The following is a 22991-nucleotide window of genomic DNA, read 5'->3' on the forward strand; positions in this document are numbered from 1 at the left end:
AAACACCTGTAGGTTGACTAACATTTACAACATTCAATATTAACTAGACCTGATTTAAGGTTATCCCATGATAACATCCCTGCCACTCTCAAAATATTACTTTATTTGGTTTTTTTAAGAGATGAGTACTTGGTGTAAAATAGGTACGAGGCAGTTATAGTGATTTTTAAAAAAAGACTGAAGAGAGTATGCAACTTGAATACTGTCAGAAGGAATTTGAATCTATAACATGTGGCTTCAAGGTCAAGTGCTTTCCATTGTGGAAACACACTCTGAGGTTATCTTTAATTCTTCGTTCTTTCATTTCTCTGGGATGGCCATCTTCACCCAGTTCATGAGATGGGATGCCTGGGTTTCACCTCGATTATAACCCACAATTTTCATCAGACCTCAAAATCAACTTCTCAGTTCGTTATGTGACGCGAGGGAGAGGTATGATGAATAGTTGCTACATCTGGCGGCTCCTACTTTAGCTATTTAGTATCTGGACGTGGTACTAAATTGTTTCTCCTGGCTTTAAATGTTTACACCCTTCACATTTCAGTGCCCAGGGGCAGAACCCCTCATAGCCTGCCTCTGAGACGTCACCAGCACCAGTGACTTGACATCCTCACTCACCTCTAGGCACCAGCTCCCACATCCCCAAAGGGAGGGACGCGGACTGAATGCTTTTTATGGAGCTTGTCAGCTCAAATGTACCTCATTTGACCCAGAGCCACCTGACGTCACACTTGAATAAAGATCCCTTAGAACGAACTTTTCTGAGGAAAACATGGGGAGTCTGACTGGTGCCCATATGCCTTCTACTCTCAGATACTCTGTGGACTCAAATATGTACTGCGAAAATACTGCAGCTAGATGTTAGTACCTTTTCTTTGGAAACATTTGGATATTCTGATGGTGCTTTGGTTTTTATATCTTAAACGACGTGATCTCGCTTTCCATGTGATTAACTTGAATATGCCTTCTTTATCAGTAAAAGTATAATTAATATTAATATTGATGTACTCTAAAGACTGTATACAATATTAAAATTCTCTATGATCAAATATCCATTTATTGAATATTTATGGACTATGGTAGATAGATGATCGATATCAACTGATGATAGATGACAGAGCGATACATGATAGTAGATAGACAGAAGGACGAGCTATAGATAGATAACAGGCAGTGGTAGACACAGTGACCCACTGGTACATGTGCCGGGTACCATGCTATGGTGAGTGAACCGGGCTGGCATCAAGAAATCAACACTACTTATCAAACGTTTGCCATGTGACAGGCATAGTATGTTCTGAGTACACAGCCAAGCAAAAGGTAAGGCCTCTAATCAAAGCGCTTATATTCTAGGAGAAAAAGAAAAATGGGTAAGGAAATGTTTTCAGTTATTGACAAAAGCTACATGAGTGAAAAGGCCAGGATACTTTTCTTAGGAGGCAGTGAAGTGGGCTAACTCCGCGAGGGTGTTTAGGGAAGGGACGTTGAGGACTCGACATTGGAAGTGCCAGCCGGTGTGCAGAAGGAGGCAGCTTCACAAAGAATCATCCATCCATCTGTTCACTCGACATGCATGCTGAGTGCCCAGCAAGTCCCCAGCACAGGTCACGTGAACATAGCATTAAAGCCTCCATCCTCATTCTCAGTTTTGTGAAAGAAGCAATAAATGAGACATATATGTATACATAATTATACATAGTTATTAGGTGATGAAAATAAAGAAAAAAGTAAACCAGGAAGGGGATCGGAAAGCATGCGTGTGTGTGTGTGTGTACACGTGTGCATGTGTGCCTGCATGTGTGTGCTGGTATGTGTTGTGTGAGTGTACGTGCACACGTGTCTGTGCGTGCAGGCAAGTGTGTGGGTGCATGTGTGCCTGCATGTGTGTGTGGCTGTTGCTGATGTGCAGGGCAATGATACTGGAGAAGCAGAGGGACCCGATCACAGAGAGCCTTTAGGATGCTGTTAAGAAGTAGACTTATAGGTGCAACAAACCTTTGAAGACTTTGAAACATGGGTGAAAGCCTAATCCAATTAAAATTGTAGTGCTGCAATGCAGAATTTGCAAATTAAATTTTCCTTTACCAAAAACACTTAATGCCCATTAAGAAATGCTGAGTTAACAAAAAGAGAAATCACTCAAATTGTCTCATATGCTAAGATTCATTTTAACAAAATACACTCCAATTAATCCTCTTGACAGAGTGAATATTAATATGAAAATCAGGAGAAACAAGTTGAGCTTTATATTATGATAATTAGAGTGTATCATAGATACAGAAGTGAACATTAACAGGATATCTATTCATTTGTTTTCCAGCAAAGAAAATTATTATTTTGAAGGATGATAGTATTGTAGAAAATGTTCATATATTTTACAAGAACATTCACAGAAGAGATTTTTAGTTTGTCATTTTCACTACTAAAAGGAGCAAAAAACAGAAATGAAGTTATTCTTTCAACTAAACAGAGTTTAAATATGCCACTGTGACGTAAATAGCATGTAATGTAAAACTAAAATTGGGTCAAAACATGTCATAAGTGATTTTTGTATGGATTCTAGAAAATTGTGCCTGAAAGTAAGCTGGTAGTTTGGTTGGTTGGAAGGATAGATTGTAGACAGCTAAACCTCATTCTTAGCATACTCAATACATGACAAACTGGATGGAAACTACAGATCAACCAGCAAATACTTCTACAATTCACAATAGGATTCTCTTTCCATTTCACAGAAATTACCACTGTTCTTTACATGATATATTCACCTAATGCAATTAATATTCTAATTCTTTTCTGTCTTTTAAGGAATAACACACACATTAGCCATCACAAAAAGTACACATAAGTATATGGGACCATTTTTTCCAATTGCAGAAACCTACAAAGACTTGTGGAATACTTTTCATACGTACTTCTGCACACACACACACACACACACACAAACGTGTAAGGATTTTCTTGGGGTTGGGAGTGGAGAATTTCTTATATAGTCATTAGTGAACTTGGATTTTTACTTAAAGCGATGACTTTCCCAGATATATAGTGAAAGTATCTTGCTTGGATGTCACATGGTTTATACTATTTTATATGCCTTTCAAAGTGACAGTTCAAACTATGAAACAGATGATTTAAACAAGCAAATTGAATTCCCTGCAAAGTATTCTAATAATGACTACAACATACAGTGCTCACAAAATACGGTGCTTTCTATTTTCAAAGCACTTTACTAATTATCCAATTTGTTAATCTTAGCTTATCTCCTTGGCTTTCCATATATTTTCACAAGTTATCTTAAAACATAACTTATTTTTCTTCTCTGGCATAAACTACTACTTAGCGATTCTCTCCATCTGCTTCCTCTTTATGAAAATAATGTAAATGCATTGAACCCAAGGGATATGGCCAAATAAGTACTATACCAAATAAATGTAATCATTTGCTGTAATTAAATTATCTACTTTAATCCAATTAGTGTAGCAATTAATTTGGATAGATTAGTAAAAAAAATTAGTGAATACTTCTGAAGTTAAAACATCATCGTTATGTTTCTGATGATTTATACCATTTTGCATTCAAGACAACACAGAAAGTAAAGGAAATAAAATTGTCCATGTTAAACCTAAAATTTTATGGCTAAACCAGAAATAAAAGATTAAGAATTTTGAAAAAAATCAATAAGAATTTATAATATATGTTTCTTTTGTTATCATTTGAGTTACACTTTACTTCCACAATTCCCTTATGTCACGATAAGCACGGCTCACTCGAATCCCCATGAAAATGTCTAGTCAATCGTGGGATTATGAATGAGAACATTTTATTAGTTTCTTTACCTTCTATGTACAGGCCACATAAACTGCCAAGACTCAGCATTTAGGACTGTGAACTGAAACAGCCTGCAGGATGTAAGCAGGCCATGGGGTTCTGGTCCATGGGGCTCCCTCTTCTATAGGGCAGCCACGAGTCATGACTGCAGGCCCAGTAATGCCAAGACTCCCTGCTTTTAAAAGAAGCTAGAATCTATGTTTTCTACATGGACATCTATCAGCTAAAAAGAAGACTGGTTCTGCAAAAGCTCCTTTGAAGAGGATGAAAAGATAAGCTACAGACAGAGAGAAAAGATTTGCAAACCACATGTCCAACAGAAGATTAGTATCTAGACTACATAACAAACGCTCAAAACTCAACAGGAAAAAAACAAATAGAAAATGGGCAAAATACATGAACTAACATTTCACTGAAGAAGACATGCAAATGGTGAATGAGCACATAAAACAATGTTTAACATCATTAGCCATTAAGGAAGTGCAAATTAAGACCATAATGAGATATCACCAGCTACTCATCAGAATGGCTCTTTTATATTTAAAGACTTAATACCAAATCCTGGAAAGGATGCTGAGAAACTGCATCACATATACATTGTTTGTGGGAACATCTGTTTGGCAGTTTCTTATAAAATCAGACATGCAATTATCACATGATCCACCAATTACTCTCCCAGGCCTTTATCCAAGGGAAATGAAAACCCATGTTCATGGGAAAACCATTTATAGCACGGTGTTGACAGCAGTTTTGTTCTAAAGAGCCACAGACTGGAAACAAACCCAATGTCTTTCAAGAGGCCAATGGTTAGATATACACCCCTGCCATGGAAAACTCCATGGCAATGAAACACAACCAACTACTGATATAGCCACTTGGATGGTTCACAAAGGAGTTGTATTGAGGGAAAAAGTCAGTCACAAAAGGTTACATATTGTAAGATTCCATGTGAACGATATTCTTGAAATAACAAACCGATAGAGTGGAGAAGAGTTGAGTGGTTGTCAGGTGGAGGGGGCTTGGCTACCAGGAGGCCAGCACAGGGAGGCTTCTGGTGATGGGGCTGCTCTGTGTCTTGACTGTGGTTGTGGTTGTGAAATTCTACACAGGTGATACAATTGGGTAGAACTACACACACAACCATACACACACACCCCTACACACACACCCCCATACACCCACCCACACACACGCACACACACTTAAGAACATGTAAAATTGGTGCAATATGAATAAGCTCTGTGAATTTTCCCAAAGTCACTTTTCCAGTCTTGAGATTATGCTATAGTTAGGGAAATCAGGTGAAAGTACAAGACCTGCTTGTAGATTTTACTGCAATTTCCTGAAAATCTGTGATCATTTCAAAATAAAGTGGTTTTTTTGTTCTTGTTAAAAAGAGAGACTGGCAACTAAGTAAAAACATGTGAAAGACAGTGTAGAGGATACAGGACAGGCGTGCCAGTCTTTGGAGGGTCACCTGTGATGCAGGTAGGTATGAATTCCGCAGCCTCCCACCTGAAGCTGAATGCTTCAAACAGCATCTTGTCAAGGAGGCTTCCCCTGAAGAACTGGAGGAAGGTGGGCGTTTCCTCCCCTCCCTCAGTCTAAATAAGCAGGCAGCACCTTATCACCTTTCCCACATTACTGAACACACTCCCTCCCTTCCTTAAAATCAACATAAATTATCAGTATTATCACCATTTGATCAACATCAGTTCATTTATCTCTGACTTTCTCCATCCGTGAGGCAGTTATCAATCTGGGCAAACTGATTTCTCCCTGAAAGCTGAAAGTCTAGTTCAGTTTTACAATTCTGTGATTCTATAAGCACTCCCATGAAAGGGCTTAATCTGAAAGTATTTTCAGTGTTCTCCTTATAGCTTTAAAAATGTGTTTTAAATAAAATGATGAGGCTTAAGAGATGTGTATCTTTCCTGAATTCGCCTTGATGTTCTGAATACTTCTTGATTTTTAACTCCCAATTCTCCTATCTATCTTTACATCAGGGCTAATTAATTTAACTGGCCGACTTAGTTTCCTTGTGTATAGAATGGAGGGCTTTAATTTAATTCATAAAGGAGCTACCATGATGAATTAGTTTAATCTTTAGAGCTTCTGACTGAAGCTACTCACTAGCAAACATTCGATCATATAAGATAATTAAGTTACAACGAAATAGCAATTGCCTCTTCTAACTACTACTGGAATTATGTACCTGTATTGACAAACACCAACAGTCCCACCGTTTTCTAGAGTTTCAGAGTGATTTTCATCCAATTATATGGGAAGATTAAGTTATTTTATAAAATTTGATTAAAATGTATCTGGTATGTTAGGCCTCTAAAAAATACGTGATGGAAATACTAAGATGTACACAGTTCTTTCAAGTCTGCCATAATCTGTAGGCTGTTTCCCGTTCACTTTTTGAAATAAAAGAATGCATTCTCTAGTCATCTTGCAAAGTGAGTTTGTCCCTTTAGTTAATCAATTATGCTCTATAACTGTATGCTGAACCCACTTAAAGAGGATTTTATTTCCTACTAGAGTTACAGTACAACTGACCCATCTATAATCCGATCAAGCTATGTCTTGTTTCACATATTTTAATAGACTCTTTTTTCTGGTTATCTAAGAAATTATATATGTAAATGGCGCCATAAATCACTGATGCACCACCTAGCCTTACTTCTAGTTACCAGTGATGCCATTCCTCCCAATGTATCTAGACAGCAGTTCCCTTCCCAGCAAGATTTTCCATAGCTTTTTAAAAGATATTTTAGCTCCTGCAGTGACAAAGGCCTATTTAGAAACGGCAAGCATAATTTAGTTACCTGATTTATGAAGCAATTTGTACAATCTACTATATTCAAGCTAGATGGGAATGGATCTTTGTTAAGAAAACAAGGATCTTTAACAATTGCAAAACTTCATATTGTTACATTTTATGGTGGAACAAAGCAGATTGGGGCAATTATCCCTTGTGTTTTATTAAACCTTGATACAACTGTTAGAGGTTAATGGGGCTATTATTTTTTCCACTGTAAAAATCTGCTTTAAAGCAAGATCTAGAGCACTTAGTGGCAGAAATCCAGCACAGAAAATAGAAGACATGCCTTTTCCTGTAGCAGTTTTACAAATCACTCTAGCCTACTACCATTCAAATAAATCATCCATTAATAATAGAACAATCAAGTCCCCTAAAAACAAAACCTGATGATGGGTGGCATTTCCAGCAGTTTAATAACAAGCTTAGTGACTATAATAATATTATGAAATAAAATGTGTGGGGTTTTTTTGTAACTGGGTAAAGCAAATCCTGTGAATTTTTGAAGATTATTCATGTGGGGATTCACAAAACAACAATGTATCTAGTTACCTGGGAAAGCATTGTCTGATGAAAATGCCAGTTGGAAATTATTTCTGGAATAAAGTTTCAGAGGTGGAAACCACACAAAGCATCCTCGACAGCTGATGAGATTAAGGGACATGGAAGGACTTCTGTTCCTTGGATAGCCTGTTTTAGAAGCTGTATTAAGGGAGTCACTCAAGTTTCTTAATAGCCTCCTTCCCTCATCCCATCTCCCTCACATCCACAGCCCTCTTCAACCTCCAGATCCGGGGAAGCCCTTGGAGAGTGGCAGGACTGGCTTTCACTGCAGTTCTTCAAAGCCCTTTCTAAAAGCCAGCATGCCCTAGTCATCAATTCAGTAACAAACAGACTTAGCCAGCAGTGGCAGAGAGGAAAATTAGTGTATTGAGAGGAAAATTAGTGTATTGTAGAGGATTCTCTGATCTACTGGAGCACAGAATCTAGACTGACGATGAGCTTTTATTGCCAAACGCTGTCACCTTGTTACAGAACCTTGAAAAAGATTAAGTCCTCATGGTTTTGATGCTTCCTTCCATGCAGTGAGTATAGGGATTCTAAGACTAATTACGATTTTATTGTAACTGAACAGTTATTTAACTATTTGTGCCTCGTTCATACATTGTGTATAATTTTCATAGTAAAGCATGATTTTCTCTTAACTATTACCTCACACATGTCTATAAACAACAGGTTCGAGGGATTCAGGCACTGAAGATGTGTACCATGGAAAACATGGCGCCGGGCTCGCAAAGGACCTAATTTCCTGTGGCTCTACATGCTCTCTGTGGATTCTTACTTTGTATGGGTTGATCTACTACTACTTTGAAAGCTAATACATTTCTATTTCTACTCAAGGCTCCATAAGCGTTGCTATCTTTATTACAGCACTCTTTGTCGGATAAATATTTACACGAGTTGAAACACCAGTAGCCTGTAATTTCCACCAGGGAAGGAACATATTTTGAACGTCTCCACGACAGCTACTTGTCTTCCTTCAGTGTGTAACTGCTGAATGCATGAGTAAGATGGGAACTGTAAAGACCTAACTGAAGAGGAGTATGATGTCACTTTGTCACCTTTCTTCAGGCCACCACATAACTAGGAAACTTAGTCACTCAATGGACAAATGTTTACTGAGTAACTGCCGTGTGCCTGAGACTCTGCTGGGTAGTCAGCGGACACCAGTGAAGAGGGCAGACAGAGATATTCACCGCCAAAGAGTCTGTATTCTGGTGGGGGGAGTGGAAGAGACAGGACGTAAATAAGAATATACGTATGTTTAATATATTATTATATTATACATTATATAATACATTGTATGATATATATGTTACATAATACATTATATTTAATATATACATCATATATAATGCATATATAATGTAGAACACACATATTATGTGTAGTATATTATGCATAAGATTCCTCATACATGCCCCCACACATTCATACAAATGCACGTGCTAAACATGCACACATTACATACAAAAATAAGCATGATGTACATGATACGCTGTGATACGTGATACAGAGAAAAGCGGAACAGGTAGCAAGAGGGGATAAAGGGACACACGGGCAAGGTGTGTGAGAGGCGGGTAGGGTGACCGGGGGAGCCTACGGAGAAGGTGAACTGTGAGAAGTGACGTGACGGAAGAGCGGGATGCGGCACCTCTGGGGACACTACTTCAGACTGAGGAAACAGAGGAGCCAAGACTGAGGTGGAGTGTGTGTGAGGTCCTTAAGAAACAGCCGCAAAGCTACTGGAGGAGGGCCGCAGGGAGAGGAGGTGGCGGGGTGAGGAGGCCCTGCAGGTCTCTGTACGGGATGTGGGCTCATCGTGGCTGTGATGGGGGGGCTCTGAAGGGTTCGGGGCGTAAGAATGACGTGACTCTACGGATGCCCCTGCTGAGCCCCCGGGTGAGGTACGCAGGTCTGGACTGCAGGACGCAGGCAGGGCAGGGAACGGGGTGAGGCTGCCGCAGTAATACACCCGAGGGGCACTGGCGGGCTGGCGGTGGAGAGAAGTGGCCGGCTTTTGACACGGGCTGGGAGGCAGCAGGCTGGCTGGTGTCGGGGGCATGGGTGGCGCCCGGCTCTAGGTCCTAAACGGGCGGGGGGGGAGGGAAGCAGTGGCCTTTTTCTGAGATATGAAAGAGACGCCTATCACACTTGGGCGTGAAATCTCGGGTGGGCAGGTGGATATAAAGTCTGGAAATCGAGAAAGATGTCCGGGGTCATGAATCAGACGTGTCTCATTCTGCTCTAGGAGGGGGTCACACTGAAACTACTTTCCACGTGACTAAAATTATTGGGATGGTTTGCTTTTCACTATCTCTCGTTACCCCTATTAATAAGGATTAATGGTTTCTTTTTTTCTTTTCCTTAGCCTCCACTGATCCCTGTTTACTGAGAGCGGACTGAAAGGAGAGACGTTTCCTGGGCTGAGCCCGTTTTTGGCTGACAGGAAGGGAAGAAATTATGCAAGACATAAGATTAACCCTTTTTTCCTTTCAGCACACTGGAATATAAGTAAAATAGAATATTACATACTAGTATATTCCATTTGCTCTTAAATTATCCCAAACATAGGAAAACAAAGACGGTGAATGTAGCGATTTTAGTGATACATGGATAAGGCAGTGGAACCCAGCCCAGAAGGGAAAGTTGTTTATGATGGCATATTTTAGAAAGTGGATTAATGAGTCACACCATGTTAAAAAGATAAATCAAACATTATATCGTTATGATTGCATCTTTAACTGTATAGTGTAGTTAAGGCGTCATCTGCACTGTCGTCCAAAAACTGGAACTACAAAAGTTTTAAAATGTGCCCTTCCAAATAATTACGTCTGAGACAAAAGAAAAAAGAGAAAAATAGAACTATTGTTATTATAAAAGACAATATTTGATCAATTGCTTTCCATTAACAGGACTATTTGGCAACTTTGAATAAATATCCTTCTGTTTTGCTTCAGGTACTATCTGAAGGTAGAAAAAAACTGATTGCCCATGGAAATAGAGGCAATGAAATAAATGGTTTATAGTCAAAAGTAGAAGAATTTTAGGGTCATCTATTTCATAATGTTCTGCTGTTGTTTTTTCCCAAGGGTTTATAAGACAACGTGTAATATATTTTTCCGCAATGTTTCACTCGGCTTTCCGTTAAATAATGGCTGAACCCGGTGTCCTACCCTGCCTGGGTATAAACTGTTGTACCTGCAAATGCCTAATACCCTGCATGTGTCATCAGTTAATCTGAGTGAGTTACAACAAATCAATATCGAATTTGTAAAGTCATTTGTCTTTACCTTCTCTCAGGGAGAACAATCTCTAGCTGGAAAATAACAACCAAGGTTTTTGTTTGTCCTTCTCCCTACAGATTTTCATATTCTGCAGTTAGAGGGGCAGTAACAGATTACCTAGCCTCCCGACTCTCACATCAGGGTGCTAACATTGTATTCTGTGGAGGAGAATGTCAAGAAGAAGAAGAGGCAGAAGAAAGTACATCTACACTCACCCTCATTTAAAAAGGGTGGCAATTTCACAATCCTTTGGTATCAAGGGGTTCCAATCCCAGAATAAAGAGGAGCCGTCCATCCCCCAGTGACGCAAAGAAGATGGGGGGTGTGGACTGAGTTTATTCCAGGCGCCCTTCCTGCCTCATGTGGCCCAATTACGCTGCAACCCTTTAAAGCTTTAAATGATGAGAAACAGAACGTTCTGCAGAATTAACACCTTACTCATCTTTGGGTTTTGCTGAAAACATCATTCATCAATAATGAATGAGACTGATGAAAAACCAAACTTGTAAGTCATTTCATCCTGAGAGTTAATGTAGGAAATCGCCCTCATGGGATAGATGAGTTGAAATAGCTCCACAGCCCTGCACGTCACTCCACCCTATGTGGTTAAGCTGATGCATGTCAAGGACTGAAGTGAATTGCTAAGGGGTAACTGGTAACATGAAATCAGGGCGGATGGAGGAGCTGATTGACTTCGTGATCCCAGGACAAAATTCACAAATGATTCATCAGATTCCATTGAGAGGAGTAAAAGAGAAAATCTGTACGGCTTTTGCTCCACAATATGGATATTTTTCCTTCCTTCATTTATTTAATCAGGTATTTAATCACTTCCTAAGTGCTTGTTACCTTGGGCTATATTCCATTCCATATATATTCCATTCCACTGTATACATATACACCACTTCTTCATCCACTCATCTGTCAGTGGACATTCAGGGGCTTCCACGTGTTGGCTACTGTAAACAGTGATGGGGAGGGATATACTGGGAGTTTGGGATTGACATGTACACATCATTAGATTTAAAATAAATAACCAACAAGGACCTACTGTGTAGCACAGGGAGCTCTGCTCAATATTCTGTAATAACCTAAATGGGAAAAGAATTTGAAAAAGAATAGATACATGTATATGTATAACTGAATCACGTTGCTGTACACCTGACACTAAGACAACATTGTGAATCAACTATACTCCAAGATAAAATAAAAATTAAAGAAGAAAGAGGACAGTTGTTATTGTCCTCCATTCCTGTCAGGCTGTAATTAAATAAGCTCTACACTGGTGCTTGGTAGCAGGTACAGTCTTAGATTAGGGGGTGAAGGGATAATTACACGGCCTTTGCTGTCACATTTCTTATTCTGTGAGGCATGTCAGGAAGAAGAAAGACCCATAAACAAATAAAAAAGGTCTATATACAATGAAAACTACCAAAACAGAGGTCCACACAGGTGAGGTGGGACAACAGCTAACCATGGCTGTCAGACCCTGCACTAAGCATTTTTGAGTATTTGATTATATTCTTTCCCAAACCCTCAGGTGGAGGAACTGAGGTCCAGGGCAGCTATGTACCCTGTGCCAGAGAGGCCTGTATGCTTGGATTTAACCTCGAGAACATCGGAGGCTGTGGTTACCAAGAGAAATCTGGCTCTCAGGGTAAACCAGAAATATAGAGACTACAGTTTATCGAATGGCTTGAAAAAATGAGGCCAATACCAAAGGCACCACATCTACTATAAATACTGAATGTAAATAAATTAGATAATCTGTGTATAAATGATTTCATAATAGTGTCAGCAACTGACATGTCTGCAGCAAGTGGCATCAGGTGTAAACTATATGCGTCACCTTCATGTGCTCCCTCACCCCCACCAAGATGGTAAGGGGTTCATCACTTCCTGGGCAAAGGCTGTGTCCTGGGTGGGGCTCCAGGGGGCCTGTGCTCTGGGCTCACCTCCTATGAGGAGCCAAACTGTTTTCTAAGATCTTAGAAACAAGTTCTGTGCTCTGGATCTCACCTCCTCCTCTGGCAAGTAAGACCCGGCCACTGAAACTCTCGGCTTACCTACCGCTTACCATTTCCACTTCTTCTGCGTATATGCGCAGAATGCCCACGATACACCGTATCCTGCAACAAGCAATCTACAAATACCTTGCTTCATCTACTCAACAAGAATCATTACCATTTTACTTTTACAAATGAAGAAGGTTGGACTTTAATACGATAAATACTTTTACAGCTATTGAATCCTTGTCTCTCGAGCTTCAAAGCCTATGTCCTTTGCTCTGTTCTAGCACCTAATTTAGTTTCCTCAGCCACGCCTTCCGCATAAATAACACATTACCATTTATTACCCTGCTGATCTCAGAAGGCTCACAGTTTCCTCAATTCCTCATTTCCTCTAATGATTAATTTTCAAGTCTAACAAAAAAAAAGGTAGTTTAATATTGTTGGAAGAAAGGACAAAACGCTTTCTAACACCAATGAGTTATGACTCATTTATCAACTTGTGTTCAGATAAGGACCCAGACATATTCTTTTTACAAAAAAAAAGCTTCTGCCTGAATGTTACACTAGCAGATAAATTTGATGTCTACTTGATCCGCTATCAGACCTCATATTGACTTGATGTAAAAGTTCACCTGATATGTAGTTCTATGTTACTGTGGACCATTTCTGCAAGGTTTTTATCCATAAAAAATCAATTTCAAAATAATTATAAATACCATATCCCTCATCATTTTAATATTCTGAACTAAAAGCTAACAAGAACAAAATACTAAAACTTTATTTTAAAAGAATGACCTCCTTTCTTTCTATCATTCTGTAGTTTTCTCCTTCATTCTTTGTAAGTCTAGTTCAACGTGAATAAGACAGCCCGTGATTATTCAACAGGACGTACAACGAAGACAGGAAGTGCATTTACAGATTGAGGTGTGTGTGTGTGTGTGTGTGTGTGTGTGTGGCCTAAGGGCCTGAACTGCAGCCAGAGACTGGGGTATCCCCCTGCATAGGCTGTGTGTGTCCCCAAAATCCGTGTCTTGAAGCCCAAACCTCCAAGGTGATGGCATGTGGAGGTGGGTCCTTTGGGAGGTGATGGGTCATGAGGGTGGAGACCTCGTGAATGGGATTAGTGCCCTTACAAGATCCAGAAAAGGTGATTTCTCCCCCTCACCACCCTATGAAGATACAATGAGAAAACAGACTTCTGTCTGTGAGTTAGGAAGTGAGTCCTCACCAGGCACTGAATCAACCAGCACCTTGATCTTGGACTTTCCAGTCTGCTAAACTACGAGAAATAAATGTAAATCATGCATGTTATCTCAAAAGGTCTAAGACACATCTGTGTCTGAAGCCTGCATCCTAGGGGTCTGGGTTTACCTCTCTGTCCTCCCCAGGTGCCGGAGGATTGGGTCATCGTACAGAGTCAATGACTGTCATTACACAGCAATCACTAGGAAGCCATGAAATAGGGGTATTGAGGAAGCAGAGATAGGTCAATCTACAACATGACTTTTAAAGGGTTATTATTGTTGCTTGTATTTGCTTTTCAGTTTTAGTGTGATATCTGTCATGTATAAGACCTCACACACAAGCCCAATATATCACGCAGACAAAATTAGAGCTGGTTAAAGTGAGGGTTCAGACTAACTCCAGACATTCATTCCAAGCCTCCCGCCTCTACCGACGGCTCGTGGTGGCAAACCAAATAAAATACACAGATCCCAAACACTGGGATCCTTGACCAAGAGAGCAGGTCAGCCAGAACACCACAAGAAGAGGTCACCACGAATGAATAGAAAAGGTACCTGACAGGTTGACAATTTTTAAAAGAACATGGTGCAGGGGAAAGAACCGCACTAAATAAACCCACTTGGGTATCTCAATGGAAACTTCTAATCTGCAGTGAGCAGGACAGGCAAACCCATAGAAACTGTGACAGAATATGGAGGTAAGAACATAGGAACCAGCTAGCCGTGTTCGGGGGAGCCAGGAAAGGCTTCAGATGTGAGACTCTAAGACCACGTGGGTTTCTGCATACAAGGAAGGCAGAGAGGACACTTCAGGTAGAGACACACATGACATGGTCAAAGGCTGGTCCTTCTGGCTAAATTATGGTGAAGGGTGTCAAGGAAGAGATACCAGAAAAGTAGATGTCGGGATATTTTCATTCATCCAACAGCTATTGACTGAGTGCCTACTATGTGCTGGGCATATCTAGATAGAACATGTACACATGTGGTCTTCATGTGCTGGTTTTCTTTGAAGGGATATAAGTGTCACCTGGAGCTATTTTATTCTTTAGTCCACGGAAGGCCAAGAATATTTCAGCAGGAAAATGACAAGGGCAGACTTCCATGTCCCAAAGGTCAATCTGGTATGCATGGTATATAGTAGAACGGAAGGAGAAACTGGGATCAAAACACCTGAGAGTGGGACAGCTGTTTAACAGAGAAATCTGGAAGGTCCAGTCTCAGGCAGTGACCGAGCACAGAGCAGACAGATTTGAGATGATGAGATGAACACATGCTCTTCCCCGACAGTGTGAAGTCGGTGTAGGTTCTCTCTCCCGGCAAATACTTTTGAAGGTAGAAAAGTAAAATGAGATGAAGTGGGAAAGGCAGTTTATAGAATTACTTTTCCTGAACCGCTCCCTCTAACGGACATATCAATCCTCATACAGAAAGAAAGAGGACTTACAGACAGAGTTTTTATGGCTACTGTCCTTGCTGGGCAGCATCTTGACTCCTCTTGACTTCAATTCAATTGCCTTTTTCACTGGAAGAAACAAAGTGAAACCATTATTAGGCAAGACTCAGAGAGAGATTGTAAAACTGCGTCTTATCTTCACAGCATTTCCAGTCATAACTGCTTTCTTACCCACCCCTGGAATATGGGACGCGTTCTAAGGGGTGAATGATGCAAAGCCAATGGAGTATAAGAGCTTGTGAGTAATTAATGCAAGGCTGTCAACCAGCAAGATCATATCTTATAACAGCAGTGTCAGAAGCTAAAAATAATGTGTGGTGAGATGACCATCTACATCCAAACCTGCTGACCACCAGCCATGGCGAATTCTACAAATCACTGTCATTTCGCCAAAGCACCCAGCAGACGGCTCTCTCAACTTACAGTGACGACAGAGTTTTCTAAATTTGCTACGTTCATGAAAACTTTTGAACAAAAAAGGAAATTTATTCATTTAGTCATCTAGTCATTTAATCACTCAAAGTTTAACAAATATTCCTTGATGGGGCCAGTATGAGGAAATGCTCTAAGTGCTGAGAAGTAAAAGAACACAAGTACTTCCAGACCTGCGTAACCTATAGGCAATATAAAAAAAATATATATGATATTGGTTTCTTGACGTCTCTAGGTCCTGCATTAAATATTTTAAGAAGTTCCACTGTTGTGGTCATTTCCGGCGGGGAGAAAAAGCTGGGAAGTCATTTGCGTGAAGAGAATAGAAAACAGCTTAATTTAAAATGTTCTGTTTTAAATTTACAGATTCAATGTAATCCCAATCAAACTACCAATGGCATTTTTCACAGAACTAGAGCAAGAAATCTTACGATTTGTATGGAAACGCAAAAGACCCCGCATAGCCAAAGCAATCTTGAGAAGGAAAAATGGAGTTGGTGGAATCAGGTTTCCTGACTTCAAACTATACTACAAGGCTACAGTGATCAAGAAAGTATGGTACTGGCACAAAAATAGAAAGGAAGATCAATGGAATAGAATAGAGAACTCAGAAGTAAGCCCAAACACATATGGGCACCTTATCTTTGACAAAGGAGGCACGAGTATACAGTGGACAAAAGACAGCCTCTTCAATAAGTGGTGCTGGGAACGTTGGACAGCAACATGTAAAAGAATGAAATTAGAACACTTCCTAACACCATACACAAAAATAAACTCCAAATGGATTAAAGACCTACATGTAAGGCCAGACACGATAAAACTCCTAGAGGAAAACATAGGCAGAACACTCTATGACATCCATCAAAGCAACATCCTTTTGGACCCACCTCCTAGAATCAGGGAAATAAAATCAAGAATAAACGAATGGGACCTCATGAAACTTAAAAGCTTTTGCACAGTGAAAGAAACCATAAACAAGACTAAAAGGCAACCCTCAGAATGGGAAAAAATAATTGCCTATGAAACAACAGACAAAGGATTAACCTCCAAAATATACAAGCAGCTCACGAAGCTTAATACCAAAAAAGCAAATAACCCAATCCACAAATGGGCAGAAGACCTAAATAGACATTTCTCCAAAGAAGACATACAGATGGCCAACACACACATGAAAAGATGCTCAACATCACTCATCATCAGAGAAATGCAAGTCAAAGCCACAATGAGGTATCACCTCACACCAATCAGAATGGCCATCATCACAAAGTCTGGAAACCACAAATGTTGGAGAGGGTGTGGAGAAAAGGGAACTCTCCTGCACTGTTGGTGGGAATGTAAGTTGGTACAGCCACTATGGAAAACAATTTGGAGGTTCCTTCAAAAACTACAAATAGAACTACCATATGATCCAGTAATCCCACTCCTGGGCATATACCCAAAGAAAACCATAATCCCAAAAGAAACTTGTACCATCATGTTTATTGCAGCACTATTTACAATAGCCAGGACATGGAAGCAACCTAAATGCCCATCAACAAATGAATGGATACAGAAGATGTGGCATATATATACAATGGAATATTACTCAGCTATAAAAAGGGATGAGATGGAGCTCTATGTAATGAGGTGGATAGAACTACAATCTGTCATACAGAGTGAAGTAAGTCAGAAAGAGAAGGACAAATATTGTATGCTAACTCACATATACGGAATCTAAAAATGGTACTGATGAACTCAGTGACAAGAACAAGGATGCAGATACAGAGAATGGACTGGAGAACGCGAGGTATGGGAGGGGGCGGGGGGTGAAGGGGAAACTGAGACGAAGCGAGAGAGTAGCACAGACATATATATACTACCAACTGTAAAATAGTCAGTGGGAAGTTGTTGTATAACAAAGGGAGTCCAACTCGAGGATGGAAGATGCCTTAGAGGACTGGGGCGGGGAGGGTAGGGGGGACTCGAGGGGAGGGGAGTCAGGGAAGGGAGGGAGTACGGGGATATGTGTATAAAAACAGATGATTGAACCTGGTGTACCCCCCAAAAAATAAAAAAAAATAAAAAATAAAAAAATAAAATAAAATGTTCTGTTTTAAATATTATAACTGTATCTTTATTAAAATTAAAATAATATTTAAACTTAAATATTATGATTTACATATTTATATATGACATATATATGGACCTAGAGTTGCATGAAGAGCTGGGTTCAAATCTTTGCTTACAACTTGGTAGCTATGTGGCCTGTGTAAGTTACTTAACTCAGAGCCTGCTAGTTTATCTGGAAAAGGGGTGTGATGGTTACTTTTTTATGCTAACTTGACTGGGGTCCAAAGTGCTCAGATATCTTCTCAAACGTTATTCTGGGTGGTTTTTAGATGCGATTAAGCTTTAAACCCACAGACTGAGTGGAGCAGATTGCCCTCTTCTGTGTGGTGGGCCTTGTCTAATCAGCTGAAGACCTGAAGAGAACACAAGGCTGACACTTTCCTGAGTAGAAGAGAATTCTTCCTGCATAACTGCCTTCATGTTGGTTTATACACCTTTTCAAGTTCATTGGTTCTTTTTCTCAGAACTGTACTGGGATGTGATGGACACACAGCCCCACCTGTGTTCAAGGTGCACAGCATAATGACCTGACTTACAGGAAATGATTACCGTGAGTTTCATAAACATCCAGCACTTCACACGGATACAGAATAAAAGAAAAACATATTTTTCTTGTGATAACTCAGGATCTACTCTCTTAACAACTTTCATATGTAACATACAGCAGTGTTACTTATACTTACCAAGCTGTACATTACACACCTCGCACTTATTTATTTTATAACTGCAAATTTGTACCTTTTGACTGCCTTCAACTCATTCCCCCTCCCTCCACCCCTCGCCTCTGAAAACACAAATCTCTTCTCTTTTCATATAAGTTTATTTGTTTCTGTTCATTTGTTTTTTGAAGTATAACTGACCTACAAAACTATGTCAGTGCCTGGTGCACAACATAGTGTCTTCATAATATTTCTATACACTTTCAAAATGGTCCGAGTCTAGTTACCATGTGTCACCATGTAAAGATGCTACAAAATTACAGACTATATTCCCCACACTGTACATTTCATCCCTGTGACTCACTTATTTTGTAATTGGAAGTTTGTGCCTCCTAATCTCCCCCACCTATTTCTCTCCCCACCCTTGACCCCTCTCCTTTGGCAACCACCTGTTTGCTCTCTGTATGTACGACAGTGTTTCTGTTTCATGACATTTGTTCATTTGTTTTCACTTTTATTCCACATAAAAGTAAAATCATACAGTATTTATCGTTGCCTGACCACCTTAATTCTGGGGTATTCATTTTTTTACTGCTTTCAGATTCACACGGAAACACTGGCTCTTCCTGGGTCTTGGTCCCGGCAGCCTTTGGACTAAAACAACATCCTTAGCTCTCTGGGTCTCCAGCTTACCGACTCACCCTGAAATCTCAGCACTTCTCAGCCTCCATAATTGTGAGAGACAGCTTCTTATGCTTCTTATATAGGATGATAGGAGCTGGTTCTGAAAACAGCCCTAACACAATGGGCACACTGATACCGAATGCAGGGAGACAGACAAGTGTTCCCTGCACAATAATGAATGCACCGCATTTAGGAACAGACTCTCAACATCCTGGGTTCCTTGCATGACAGTGTTTGTTACTATTTTCACATCACTTGCATTCAGATGGCTGCCCCAGAGAAGGCCACAGGAATCTCCTTTGGGGTTTTGCTTCCATCACTGATGTTACTGGACATTTGCTCTCTCTCCCCGCCCCTTCCCCTGGTCACTGAATTTTCTGACCCTCTGGGTACCACGTGTCTGTGGCTCTACCTCTCAGAGCCCTCATCCCACCCCATCTTGCCTCTTCACGATGACATCTGTATATTATCTTATATTTTAGGAAGCATCTTTGAACACACCATGGTATTTAACTCTTTCCACAATCCTCTGAAGTAGGCCTGCAAACCCTTACTCATATCAGGAAATTAAGGTTCACAGATTTGTTGAAAGGACATAGGGAGTAAGATGTGGGGATCAGGACTCAAATCTTCCCACTTAGAACCCAACACCCTTCATTATGCTCTCCTGGCTTGAGCATGGAAGGCGTGGAAGGTAGAGACTGCAGGATCCTGACACCTGGAAAGAAGCTGAAAATGCCAAAGAGCCCTGTGCCTGGACTTCAGATCATCACAGAGTCACGAGTGTTAAACTGCCAGGACAGCCTTTGACACAGTTCTCTCTTTTCTCTCTGCACTAACAAAATAAAAAGTGATTCTCTCCCACTTCCCACCTTCCTCTTAAAAAGCAAGCTTTTGAATTCAAGGAAAGAAGCAATTTCCTCACGTTGGTACTGACAATTTCTTTCCTTGTCAAAGGAGGCACTGAAGAAAACCTCCCCAAAGGAGGGAATTATAGGAAGTTGCTTCAGAAGGAAGGGGAGGGGCTGCCATTTGAACAGGTTCAGGACCAGGTGGGGAGAGTGCGGGATGGTGGTTTTCACTAGGGCTGAGATGCATGATGACTACAGGTAAACTGAGGTGGCAGGGCATCTGATGTTTGGGAACTGGTCACAAGGCACTGGGGACGAGGCGGGGGCCATCTCTGATGGGACCTGTGGTCAAGCTGAGACCCAGGGATGGCCTCTCTATGGGGTGTCCAGGAGAAGAGGACCAAGGAGTACTCCCAGGATAGGGAGCATCATACGTGAGAGGACACCTTGGGATGCTACGGGATGAGGTTTTTGTGGTGGGGCGCCATGGCGAGGAATAGAAAAGGGGAGGACCCAGACAGTGACAGACACTAGATGTCTACCAGTGGGCTGAGAAGAAGACTCAGTGTCAGATAGGATTGGGCACAGGTATTGATCTTTGCTTTGGAGCCAATCATAACCATTGTACCAACATAATGGCAAGCTGGGACTATTTCTACCTAAAAGACTATCGAGTTATTTTTCAAAATATTCTTATTTACATGATCTCTTTGCTTTGATGATTCTACACGTATAGTTGGACATACGGGTTGCAGAATTTCCTTCTTGGCATAATCCAACGGGGTCTGGGCTTGGATTTCGAATCCTGTTCCCATTAATCTAGTTGTGCAACCTGACAAAACATTTAAACATCATACATCTGGGTTGTCAAATGAGTATGAGCCCTTCTCCTGTGCATTCCACAGAAAAACAAGAGTGTGAAGGGTGTTTATAAACCCTGGAGAGCTGAGGAGGTTAGCCCTGCGTGGTTATGTGGCTCAAACTGATTGCTGTGACCCGGGCCATAACGAGACCATGGACTCCTGATGTAGACGCCCCTTGTGGTGGACATGGAGGTGCTCCCCACAGGTGCCCCTGCATGGAAGGACTGGCCAGCAGGTGGCCACTCATCAGCAGCCCCTCGCAGGGGACCTTCGGCGACAGGCAGCCTGGGGCCGTGCCTTCAGGGGCAGACCACACCAAGGACTACCCCATGGGCAGGCGTACAGGTCCAGAAGGGGACCATGCGAGAGCTGTTTCAGCTCCAAGCAGCCTGGACTTCACCGAGGCCATCTTGACCACCACGCAGGCCCCTGGTTCCCTCCTCCCCCTGCTGCTCCATCTCCTCCTGTCCACAGGAGGTAACCCCAAGGGGCATGCCTTGGTGAAGGTCCTCCTCTCTTACCTCCATTCAGGACAAACCTGCAGAGAAGCCACTTATCACTCTCCATCTGCACTGTATTCCCATCCTTATCTCTGCGTGGTGGTGACAAACGACACAGAAAAGGGAATACCACATGTGGACTCCACTCTTGCCCCCCGAGGAGACACAGTCTCTCCTGCCAGGTCTCCCCAGAACATGACTTCGATCCAAATCGGCAATGCCTTGATGTGTGTCTCCCATCACGGCCCCTTTTTGTGCTGAAATAACTTTATCTTGAAGTTACTCAGGAGCGAGGAGATGAATACACAATAAATAACAAACAGGGGAATCAGTGGGAGATGATAAAGGGCATAAAACTCAAAGCAAATGTCACCCCAAAATAAACAGATAAAACAACCAGGACTCAATGCACTCAGAAAAAAAATAAAAACAAACCAGTAGCCTTCAGGGTGCGATAACAGTATCTGAATATATAGGACTTAGCGAGAGTCTAATAAATTCCATAATTTTACAAGTAACCGTATGTAGCTGAGTGAAGCTAATGGCCACCAGAGAATTTTATTTTATTTTATTTTTTCAGTATGATGGTGCTGTACCACTGAAGAATGTCCCATCTTCTGAGTTCTAACTTGTTTCAAGTTAATACAGCCTCTTACTGGACAGCCCTGGTTCTTGGCAACATTTTGAAGAAAAGAAAGGGTCTTTCCTCAAAGGGTCTTTCCCCTCATCACCTCCTTGAGGCCCCTCCTTTCCACCATCCAGAGCCCTTCTCCCTATCCCCCCTCAGGGCTGGGCAGACAGATTTCCATGTTCAAGGAAAGATGCAGCAGGTGATGGAGAGGGTGGGGCACACAGACAGGTGTGTGCTCGGGGAAAGAGAGTCACCCAGACCAACTCCTCCATCGCCCTGTTGTTTTCCACAGATACGAGTGTTTAGCCCACTGGTTCTAAAATCTTGGAATGAGTGATAAAACACTTTCTGATTTATAAAAATGCTAACTTTGGGTCCAATTTCAGACCTGAGGAATCAGAAAATCCAGAACTGGGCCTGCCCTTCAAGCTTCAGCTTTTGAACATGTATACCCAGTGTTCTGTTTTGTTTTTGTTTTTATTTTCTTTTCTCTCTGTTATTTGGTTTTCTGGGGGGAAGAGAGCATTCAATAAATGCAAAAGTTAGAGTCTGAGAGTCACTAACCCGTCCTGCGGAGGACAATTTCTTAGTAATTCAGATTCAACAACTTCACCCTTTCCTATGATGACATTTAAGAAGGTGAAAATTTCTGGGGGCAATATTTGCCACTTAAGGGTATAAAACATTGAAAAATAGCAATAATTATACATAAAAAGATACTTTTTTTGTTTCATTTACTTTTTCTTTTTTTTTTCTTTAACCACATCAGCTGCTTTCACTATAATCTCTCAGTGGTCAGGTTAAAACCTGCTTTCTTCACATAGTTTAAAAATTTGAGGGAACAACTGTTATACTGAAATGACGATTTTTTTACTATGGTGTTTAAAGAGGCATTAGAGTAAGAGAGAAATATAACTGTTCTTACATGATGCAACTACTTTCTCTGTCCTTTCCAAGGCGAATGTCCTTCCCCTCTCTGTCCACGACTGACCCCTAAATAAGCTCAGCCTGCTCCCTGGACCTGTCTGAAGCCCCCTCCCCGGGACCCAGCAG

At 41.1% G+C, this 22991-nt stretch overlaps 1 protein-coding gene across 1 annotated transcript in view; it reads right to left on the reverse strand.

Annotated features, from left to right (window-relative positions):
• CSMD1 (CUB and Sushi multiple domains 1) overlaps window positions 1-22991 on the reverse strand; it is a 1409269-nt gene that overhangs the window by 561066 nt on the left and 825212 nt on the right. Inside the window, exon 7 of the mRNA XM_057697717.1 lies at window positions 15201-15278. Coding sequence (XP_057553700.1) covers window positions 15201-15278 — 78 coding nt within the window. The remainder of the gene's footprint in view (window positions 1-15200; window positions 15279-22991) is intronic.

This window comes from Hippopotamus amphibius, chromosome 10, assembly GCF_030028045.1.
Source record: "Hippopotamus amphibius kiboko isolate mHipAmp2 chromosome 10, mHipAmp2.hap2, whole genome shotgun sequence".
Classification (NCBI taxonomy): Eukaryota; Metazoa; Chordata; class Mammalia; order Artiodactyla; family Hippopotamidae; genus Hippopotamus; species Hippopotamus amphibius.